The sequence below is a fragment of the Callorhinchus milii genome, unplaced genomic scaffold, assembly GCF_018977255.1.
Source record: "Callorhinchus milii isolate IMCB2004 unplaced genomic scaffold, IMCB_Cmil_1.0 Scaffold5, whole genome shotgun sequence".
Taxonomy (NCBI): Eukaryota; Metazoa; Chordata; class Chondrichthyes; order Chimaeriformes; family Callorhinchidae; genus Callorhinchus; species Callorhinchus milii.
The window spans coordinates 5,359,880-5,370,930 of NW_024704746.1; the positions used below are offsets into that span (position 1 = coordinate 5,359,880).

The window sequence follows — 11,051 nt, forward strand, 5'->3', positions numbered from 1 at the left end:
CACTTTGTGGAGACCCTTTGTGGACAGGATGTGGATGTTTGCTCTGTTGTTTCCACGGAGGGTGTCCGCAAACTCCTGTTACCCCCCCCATGTTTTTTGTTCCCCACAGGGCACTGACCCAACAACTGAAGCAGTGGCAGAATGATGAGCACTGTATTCAGGAATACTCAACCGTATTCAGTACAAGTGTTTTAACTGTATTTGGAGCTCCAGAGTGCGAGCGACGGCCATCAATCTCACGGCACAGGACGATCCGCGCTCTTCGATGACCGTTATGCAAATGAGGCGGGTGCGCAGGCGCTGTGGCGCTGACTCGTGGGGGGTGGGTCTGGTCGTTATGCAAATGAGGCGGGGTGCGCAGGCGCTGTGGCGCTGACTCGTGGGGGGTGGGTCTGGTCGTTATGCAAATGAGGCGGGTGCGCAGGCGCTGTGGCGCTGACTCGTGGGGGGTGGGTCTGGTCGTTATGCAAATGAGGCGGGTGCGCAGGCGCTGTGGCGCTGACTCGGGGGAAGGCTGGCCGTTATGCAAATGAGGCGGGCGCGCAGGCGCTATGTTGCTAACTCGTGGGGGGGTGGGTCTGGTCGTTATGCAAATGAGGCGGGTGCGCGGGCGCTGTGGCGCTGGCTCCTGGGGGGGAGGGGCCGGGCGTTATGCAAATAAGGCAGGTTCGTAGACGCTGCGGCGCTGGCTCGCGGGGGGGGAGGGGCCGCCTGGTATGCAAATGAGGCGGGTGCGCAGGCGCTTTGGCGCTGGCTCGCGGGTGGGTCCGTTATGCAAATGAAGCGCGCGGGAGAATGGAGTGACTGCGCCTGCGCGAGGCTGTTTTTTTTCCCCCCCTCTTCTTCCGATACGGGCGATGGCGGCGCTGGGCCTGAGCAGAGCCCTCAACTACCTCCAGGGCTCCGTGAGCAGCGCAGCCTGGCGGGTGAGACAGCCTGGTGTCTGGGAGGGAGGGAGGGAGGAGAAGATGGAGGAGGGAGGGAGGAGGGAGGAGAAGATGGAGGAGGGAAGGAGGGAAGAGAAGATGGAGGAGGAGGAGGGAGGAGAAGATGGAGGAGGAGGAGGGAGGAGAAGATGGAGGAGGAGGAGGGAGGAGAAGATGGAGGAGGAGGGGGAGAGAAGATGGAGGAGGAGGGAGGGAGGAGAAGATGGAGGAGGGAGGGAGGGAGGAGAAGATGGAGGAGGAGGAGGGAGGGAGGAGAAGATGTAGGAGGGAGGGAGGAAGGGAAGAGAAGATGGAGGAGGAGGAGGGAGGAGAAGATGGAGGAGGAGGAGGGAGGAGAAGATGGAGGAGGAGGAGGGAGGGTGTTTGCTTCCTTGTGGCACAGACTGTTGTTAATGTGTTTGTTAATGGCTTCTCCCGGGGCCACGGAAGCAGTGAGAGGGGGAGCGGGATGACGGCCTAGTGGGAGGGCTGTCCACCCCCACCCCCACCCCCAGGTTCTCACGGTGACCGGGTACCGGATTGGACGGGTTTTTGCTGCACTGTGATTTTTATTTCAAATTAAAATTTAAACCTCTGCAAAACATTCCCACACCCACACCCACACACACACTTTTTTTGAAGAGCTTTTCTTTACCCGGTGTCAAAAGTATGAAGCCCAAATCGTCGGCTGTTCTGTTACCACAAAGAGGAGACAGTCTTATTAATAATAATAATCTTTGCGTTTCATATTGCACCGTGTATCGTTGAGACGGCTCGAAGCGCTTCACATTGCCGCCTGTAGGGATTGGTTAGATTTTGCGGTAGAAACGCAGCGAGTGTTAGGTAGATTTTGGCCCACTCGCTGGTGACACTTGCAGCCCAAGTTCACACAGACACCGAACAACGAGGCTGCCACAGATACCCTCACTTTCACGCCGGAAGAAAATACTCAATAATAACAATCCTTGCATCGGATAAGTGTTTCACGTCCTGAGTATGTCGCCAAGTGCTTCACAGGATTTACTGTAAAGTGCAGTGATTGCGGTTTGTGGATAAAACACGGCAGTCAGTTTGCGCACAGCAGTGTCCTACAAACGGCTGCAGAGTGAATGGTTTATTTGCGGGATTGTTGGCCAGGACCAATAGTGTCATGGGATCTTTGAAGTTCACTTGAAAGGAAGTGTGTTCAAATTGGCTGCTCGTTTTTTCCACTTTACAGTACATCCTGTGAAGGACTTTGGGGTGTCCTCCCGACGTGGAAGGCGTTATACCAAATATAAGGATTGTTATTATTTTATAAAATTTAGCAAGATAACACTATTTTGTCTAAACTTGGAATCTGGTATGATACAAGGTATTTATCCTTAAGAGGTAAGGGGCTTCTTTCGGATGGCCCTGCACTGAAGATGTATTTGATTATGGTGATGGCTTAATTCCCATTGCTTGAGAATTGAGTCCACTACCGGGAAATTTCAATGCGTTTCCTTTTGCTAGATATTTTCAGGCATCCCAAGAGGAAATGTAGAGCTGGTTCGGAATTATTATGCCGATTGGCGAATGCTTCGGGATGTGAAAAGGAGGAAAATGGCCTTTGATTACGCAGACGAAAGGAGGAGAATTAATGCAATCCGAAAAAACACAATCTTACCCAAAGAACTGCAGGTACTGCCAACATTCACACAGCACTGTATTGAGATGAGTACTTTGTTATAGATGTTCCAGCTCTAGTTGCAGGAATCTAAAACTATTCAGTTGAAGACAAAGGGGGTTGTTGTGTTCTATGGATTGAATCCCCCAATTAAAATTGGTCCTTCACTTCATGACCGTTTGTTGAGCATTATTGTGTGCAAATGGGCTGCTGTGTTCACCCACAAATACAGTCTGGTCTTTATTTGTCTTGTAGGAAAATTTGTCTCTTAGGAGTCCTGTAGCTCAGTGGTTAGAGCGCTTGCCTCGCAAGGGAGAGACCCGGGTTTGATTCCTGGCAGGGCGAAACCTTGGGCAAGTTTCTCTCCCTTGATGCGTCGCAGCTATCAAGCTACCGGCCCATCTCCAACCTCCCCTTCCTGTCCAAGGTCCTTGAACGAGTTGTCGCCTCCCAGCTGCGCTCTTTCCTCTCCACCCATTCATTATTCGAACCCCTTCAGTCGGGTTTCCGTGCTGCCCATAGCACAGAAACTGCCCTGGTCAAGGTCACCAATGACATCCTGACCATCTGTGACCAGGGCTCCCTCTGCCTCCTCGTCCTCCTCGACCTATCGGCAGCATTCGATACGGTCGACCACGCTATCCTCCTCCACCGCTTGTCCTCCCACCTCAACCTTCAAGGCCCTGTCCTTGAGTGGTTTAGGTCGTACCTCTCCCACCGTCTTCACTTTGTTTCCACAAACGGCTTTTCCTCCACCCCCGCACTGTCTCGTGCGGTGTCCCTCAGGGCTCTGTCCTCGGTCCCCTCCTCTTCACCCTCTATATGCTCCCCCTGTGGTGACATCATCCGCAGACATGGGGTTAACTTCCACATGTATGCGGATGACACCCAACTCTACCTTTCCTCCTCTACCCTCAACTCCACGACCCCCGATGTCCTGACAGCTGCCTGTCCGACATCGAGTCCTGGACGAGAGACAACTTTCTTCAGCTCAACGTGCGTAAAACTGAGGCCCTCCTGATTGGCTCACGTCAGCGCCTCCGCACCTCAGGCGCTGACAGCATCAGCATCCAAGGCTGCACTCTCCACCTCTCAAAGCCAGTCAGGAACCTCGGCGTTCTGTTCGACCCTGAGCTGTCCTTTCTCCCTCATATCCGCACCACAACTGGCACCGCCTTCCATCACCTCCGGAATATCGCCAGACTACGGCACTACCTCTCCCCTCACGCTGCTGAAACTCTGGTCCACGCCTTTATCACCTCAAGGCTGGACTATGGGAACTCTCTCCTCGCCGGCCTTCCCGCCACCTCCCTCCACAAGCTGCAGGTCATTCAGAACTCTGCAGCTCGTGTACTGTCCCGCACCAGACACCGCGACCACATCACTCCCACCCTCGCCCTCGCTCGCCTCCACTGGCTCCCCATCCCCCAGAGGATCGAATTCAAGATCCTCATCCTCACCTACAAGGCCATTCACGGCTTCGCTCCCTCCTACCTCTCCGAACTACTATCCCCCTACCTACCTGCCCGTACCCTCCGTTCCTCTGGCTCCGGTCTGCTCCACATCCCCCGCCCCAACCGCCCTACCATCGGTGGCCGGGCCTTCAGCCTCTCAGCCCCGAGGCTCTGGAACTCCATCCCCCAGTGCCTTCGCCGCCTCCTCCCTTTCCTCCTTCAAGGCCGGTCTCAAGACCTTTCTCTTTGACCGTGCCTTCAGCTCCCCTCTCGACTCTCTACCCCCTCCTCGCTCCCTCCCTTCCCTCCCCTCACCCTGACCATTTCCCCCCTGCTCGGGTCCTGACCCAACTGTACAGCGCCTTGGGACGTCCTCCCGACGTGAAAGGCGCTCTTATAAATGCAATCTTGTTGTATTCTGTCATGATAATGTTGTTTCACTTGAAGTAATGCTAACCCTAAACAGGACACTAAGAATAACCTAGGAGTTAAAGTTAAAATCCTGTACCTCACAGAATTCAGTAAAATATATTTCCCTTTGTTTGATAATTACACTGCTGTGCGCAATTGGCTGCCGCGTTTTGCCCACAAATATACAATCAATTCACTTTACAGTATATTCTGTAAAGCGCTTTGAGACGTCGAGAAGACGTGAAAAGCACTATATCAAATGCAAGGATTATTATTAATTATTTATGGTATATCCAGTGAAGGCTTTGTGATACCCTCCTGACGTGAAAAGTGCTGTCCACGGATTGTGATATTATTATTTTGGAAATAGGGAACTTTAATTGATTCCCTCAGGTTGATCCCCTGAAGGCAATTGTGAATTGCTGCTGCAGCCGTAGTGTCTTAATAACTGACCAGTGGGTTATGTATTTGTCATCGTTGGAACATAATATGTAAGTTTCTATTCCTGCCCAAACTGCTCAGCTATTCCTGCATTGAGTTGAGTAGAATGTCATACTTGCTACCTAGGAAACCGGGTTAAATGCAACTGCAATAGTGCTATCCTGTTCACATTAACGTGATTTTGCTGGATGGTAAGGATGCAATGAACAAAACAGCCACTCATCCACTTTCTGTCAGTAGATGGCAGTGTTGACCAAGTTAATTTCTAAATATGTTCAAGATCGTCTTTCTTACTCTTCCGTTCATATCAACCTGAGGAAAATTCAGACTTGTGGCACAACAGAGGTTTTGAAGATATGATATCCCACTAATAGTCATGAAATGAACGACCAATTTTATCCGGAAGATTGTTGGCCAGGATAACAGAAGAAATTCCATTTCGCTTTTTTGAATAGTGGCACAGGATCTTTAATGTCTGCCTGAGCAGGCAGCCAAGACCTCAGTTTAACATCTCATCTGAAGAATGATACCTCCAACCATGCAGAGCAACCCCAGCACTGCACTAGGCCAGCCTAGACTGAATTCACAAAGTCCCAATGTGGGGCTAACACCTGTGATAAAACCAGGCTGACGCTTTATAATAAAATAATAATTCAAAGGGACTTGGGCGGATGTACAAGTTAGGCGATCATAGAACAACAACAAATTACATTCATATAGAGCCTCTCACGTCAAGGGTTGTTATACGATTTATACAGATCAGACATGTGCGAGTTTTACTGTCTACCGCGTTATCGAAACATTCCAAAGCACTTCACAGAATTTTTGCTGCAAAGTACTGTGAGAGTGTATTTGTAAGTGAACAGTAGCAACAGTAATACAAGTGTCTTGCATGTAAAAGAACATCCTTTATTCACATCACAACTGTGTTCCCACAGGAAGTGGCTGATAAAGAAATTGCAGCTCTTCCAAGAGACAGCTGCCCGGTTCGTATCCGCAATCGATGTATCTTCACGTCCAGGCCAAGAGCTGTTAAACGCAGGTGGCGTCTCAGTAGAATTGTCTTCCGCCATCTTGCTGACCATAATCAGATGTCTGGCATTCAGCGAGCCATGTGGTAGAGGGACCTATCTCCACTGGGTCTGTAGGTGTTATTAAAGGGTGGCCAGATTGGCATGAATCACCCAAGACTAGAGCCATAAGATGTTCAGTGCTGTGCTCAAAGGCTGGTCAACTGCATGTGAGAAATGATGGAAGGCGAGTGCTCCTCACTTTACCTGGTATTCATTACTAATTCAACTGGTGCATTTAAATTCAAGTGAATTTAATAGAAAATTGAACAGAACTTGTGCAGATGGTCCACTTGGGCGATTAAACCCTTTATACAGATCAGACTTGTGCGAGTTTTACTGCAGTTTTGTTTAAATGAAGATACTGCCCTTTAATAGTATTCCTTTAAGTCTTATGGAGTTTGTGCACATTTCGCCCTTTGTGATGTGCGTTAGCAGAGGAGTTGCCACGTGTACGCTCGAGTCCACAATTACATGCTCTGTGACTTTGTCCAAAGGTTGTTTTTCTGCAATGCTGTTATGTGACTTTGAAATGACCCATTAATTCAACTCAATAAAGTACATTTAAAGGGAACTGTGCCTGCCTGCTTTCTTTCTTTGAGAATTAATGCTCAGACACATGAGACAAATACTTCAATAAGTCTATTTTGCTCTAAAGTGTTGTCTGTAGGGTGTCTGTTTCTTGATCATACTCCCAGCTGTACAGATCTCTACAGTCTTCAGTTGCTGCTGCCGAGGTGTGTGACAGTGAATGGTTTTTCAATTGGTCACTTATATCTAGTTATTCGGGTTATTGTTAATGCATAAATGCAAGTTATTAAATAGCCACGCACGCTTCTCTGTAAGCAAATTGTCAACGGGAATTATCTGAGACGGGTGCTTTCTGCTGAAACTGAGACGTCCTCCCGACGTGAAAGGCGCTCAATAAATGGAATCTTGTTGTTGTTGTGAGATGGCTGTGAGCCGTACCAAGAACACGTATATGGCTCGTAGTTCTATGCTTCAACCACATAAGTAGTTCTATGGTTTGATAATGATGCTTAAGTGTATCTAAACTAGCCTGAGAGCTCGATGCATGAGAGTTCAGTCTTTAAGCAAGGGGTTTACTTTGATCTATTGACAGGGAAGTACAAGATTTTGAATTACTAGAACATGACAATGTAAAACATTTATACCACAGGTTAAGAGAAATCAGAATTATAGCCTTTTCATGCAGTTTCTTTCCCTCTTGTTGACCAGAGTTGCGCTCTGAGATAACTTAATAAAATGTCAGCTGTGTTGAATGTGATGGCTGATCTAACATTTATTCTACTGCTGATCTTGTGTAGCCTGGTTATATCTCCTAATTTGCCTGTTTCCTCTCCAGCAAGATGTTGTTCATCTAAAGTGACATTTTAAGTAAGGTCCGAAGTTCACTTCATTGATCTGAGGGAAGGTTTCTGCTTCGCTTGTCAGGTTTCTGCTTGGCTGGTTCTGCTCTTCATATTTACTCTACATGTTTGCTTCTCTGAATGCTTTACTGATCAATTTCTCTTACTTTACCTCTAAGCCATGAACACGAATCACTGCGTTTAGAAGATTTCAAAAAGTTCACTTGGCAGCGGTATATTCACCTGTTTAGTAGCAGGTGAACTGCAGAACCCTGAGGTGTATTGAATATGGATCTAAATCACTGTTGGAAGTAACGTTTCGCAATTGGGTGATTTTTAACCCATTCTCAAGACAACAAGTGGAAAAATTCAGTGGAGTTTGTTGCCTGGGAAAAAGAAATCACAAAAGAAAAGGATATCTTGCACGCTATCACATCAAAACGTCTCAAAGCACAATTGCTGTCAAGTGTAGTGACTGCTGTAGGCAATTTACGCCGTCGAGGTCCCACAAACAGTTAAGAGGTGAAAGAGCAATTAAACTGGGGGCAGGGATTTCCACTCAGTTCCTGTTAACCCTGCAACCCAAACCCCTAATGGGTAGGGTGGTCCTAGCTGGACAAGAATTAACTAAGCAGAATGCATCCCTCAAGGAGAGCGCACATTCCATCGAAGAATCTCTGGAATTTTCATGTGTAAGTGGGATGCATGGAATTCTCAATCTGAGTTGGATACTCTTTAAACATGGTGATGGGTTTCTACATGTGTCAGACACCCGGCTGACCAAACAAATCTGGAGGTTTATTGGTCAGGACAGTGGGAGAAACTCCTTTTTGTTTTCTCTTTTTAATAATGTCGTAGGATTTTTAATGTCCACCTGAACAAGCAGTCAGGACCTCCGTTTGTTCATATTATCCTAAAGATGGCAAATCCCAACAATGTGTCGTGCTGATCTGCAGTGTCAGGAATAGACTGAGCTCAAATCACGAGGTGGGGCTTGAACCCCAACCTTCTGTCTATGGAGGGATATAGAGCTAAACCTCATCCTGGTTGTCACCTAACTTTCACACATGAACTCTTTACATCAGGGATAGCTCACTGTACAGCTTTCCCCAACTGTTCCAACTTACCTGAACAGCTAGGAGGACACTGACAGTTACAGTTGTTCCATGGACTTTGCAAACTAGAGAGAAAATAGCATCTTTAGAGAGCTGACAGCCTGGCCACAACACTCCAAGATTGATCCGGGACTTCAGCATAGCAATTCCTTATCAATTCCGTTGGATTACATTAACTAAAGATGTGCTCGCCAAAAACAACTACAATATTTCGTTATTGAGCAGACACAGCCTTTGTCGACACTGGAGGTCATTCGGCTATTCAGGACTGCTCCTCCAATTCATTACATCCTATCTCCCTGACTTTTTTTCACGTTGCTTAATACCTCCACAGTATCTGTCTTCACTAAATAATAATAATCCTTGCATTTGATTCTCCAGGGATAGAGGTGGAACGATAGAGACCGGGAGTTCCAGGGGATGGTGGTATGACAACTGAAGGTGAGGACACCAATAGTGGCAGATGTTTTGCTCCAGATTTTGAGAGGTGTGCTTTGGCCGCCCATGGCTTCATGGTCTCAAAAGCAAACAGAAATGGGGATTCCACAAACTAGATGCAACACCATTGTTAAACACACTGCAGAACTGTCTTCCTTAAACCCTCAAACAAGGCTGTCAACAGAGGGAAAACAGAGGGCGAGTGTGCAACTTCTGAGCCGGAAGGTTGTTGGTTCAAGCTCCACGTCGGGACTCGGAATCACATAGTCTAAGCTAACACTCCTATGCAATGCTGGGGCTCTGTTGATTGTCGGATGTGCCGGCCTTCGGATAAGATGTTAAACCGAGGACCCGTTTGCCTGTTCACGTGGAAGTTAAAGAGAAGGGAATTTCTCTCTACAGTGTCCTGCCCAACAATCCCCCAAATAAAATGGGTAAGTCATAAGAACATAAGAAATAGGAGCAGGATTAGGCCATTCGGCCCCTTGAGCCTGCCCGGCCACTTAATAAGATCATGGCTGATCTTCTAACCTAATTCCATTTACCTGCCCTCTCCCCATATCCCTTTAGTTTTTAAAAATCTATTGATCTCGGTCTTGAATATGTTCATTGACTGAGCATCCAACAGCCTTCTGGGGTAAAGAATTTCATAAATTCACTACCCTCTGAGTGAAGAAATGTTTTCTCAACTCAGTTCTAAAAGGCTGACCTTTAATCCTGAGACTATGACCCCTAGTTTTAGATGCTCCAACCAGGGGAAACAGTGTCACATTATCTACCCTGTCAAGACTTAAGAATCTTATAGGTTTCTGTAAGATTACCTCTAATTCTATATTCTAGAGAATATGGGCCTAGTCCACGCAACCTCTCCTCGTAGGTCAAACCCCTCATCCCAGGAACCAACCTAGTGAACCTACGTTGCACCCCCTCTAAGTCGAGTATATCCTTTCTTAGATAAGAAGACCAAAACTGCACACAATTTTCTAGGTGCGGTCACACCAAGACCCTATACAACTGCAGCAAGATTTCCCTACTTTTGTACTCTAACCTCTTTGCAATAAACGCTAACATGCTATTAATCTTTCTAATTACTTAATTTCTAACACTTTCTAGTCTCTCCCACTCTAGAAAATAATCTGCTTTTCTATTTTTTCTACCTAGGTAAATAACTTCACACTTCCCCATGTTATACTCTATTTGCCATCTTCTTGCCCACTCCTTAAAATCACCCACTATTATTGTATAACCCTTGTTACATGCTTCTCTAATTTCCTGATTAATACTCTGCCCAACATTGTAACTGCTGTTTTGGGATATATAAACTACTCCCACTAGTGTTTTCTGCCCCTTGTTGTTTCGTAGCTCCACCCATGCCGATTCTACATCTTGTTTTTCTGACTTAAGATCCTTCGTCTCTACTGTTTTTATCTCATCCTTTATTAACAGGGCTACCCCCACCCACCCCTTGTTTTCCATATTGTCTATCTTTCCTTTACGTCAGGTACCCTGGAATGTTTAGCTCACAACCTTAGTCTCCCTGTAACCACATTCTCAGTAATGGCTACCAGATTGTACCCGTTTATCTCTTATTTGTGCCATTAATTCATCTATCTTGTTACGAATGCTTCGTGCATTCAGGTATAGCGCCTTTAATTTTAACTTTTTGCTATTTCCTCTACTCATTAATGCCCTATTTTCTTTATTAAAGTCTTTGTCCCTACTTGACACACTCTTCTTCATCTCCCAGGTCGCTACTCTGCTCTGCAGCCTTGACTTTTTGTATTCGCTTTGCGAGTCTACATTTAACCGTAACCTTCCCTCCCCCCACCCTTATTACTTTAAAGCTCTATCTTCCTCCCTAATTATTCGTTTTGCCAGGATATGGGTCCCAGCCTGGTTTAAGTGGAGCCCATCCCGATCGAAGAGCTCCCTCTTTCCCCAATACTGGTGCTAGTGGCCCATAAATTGAAACCGCTGTCTCCCACACCACTGTTTCAGCCCCGCATTTAACTCTTTAATCTGCTTCTCCCTGTACCAATTTGCACATGGCTCAGGTAGTAATCCCGACATTATTACCTTAGAAGTTCTGCTTTGTAATTTCATCCCTAGCTCTTTAACCTCCCTCATCAGATCATCATTACTACTACTACCTAAGTCGATGTTTCCTATATGGATCAC

The 11,051-nt window shown here is 46.9% G+C and overlaps 1 protein-coding gene across 2 annotated transcripts; it reads left to right on the forward strand.

Moving 5' to 3' along the window:
* The first annotated feature begins 626 nt into the window (after positions 1-626).
* Positions 627-6,524, forward strand: mrps14 (mitochondrial ribosomal protein S14). Of its 2 annotated transcripts, none has more exons than XM_042334767.1 (3): positions 627-666; positions 2,421-2,588; positions 5,819-6,524. In XM_042334767.1, exons 1-3 carry the CDS (start codon positions 652-654, stop codon positions 5,999-6,001), a joined length of 366 nt encoding a protein of 121 aa, XP_042190701.1. In that variant the 5' UTR covers positions 627-651; the 3' UTR covers positions 6,002-6,524.
* Positions 6,525-11,051: the final 4,527 nt, after the last annotated feature.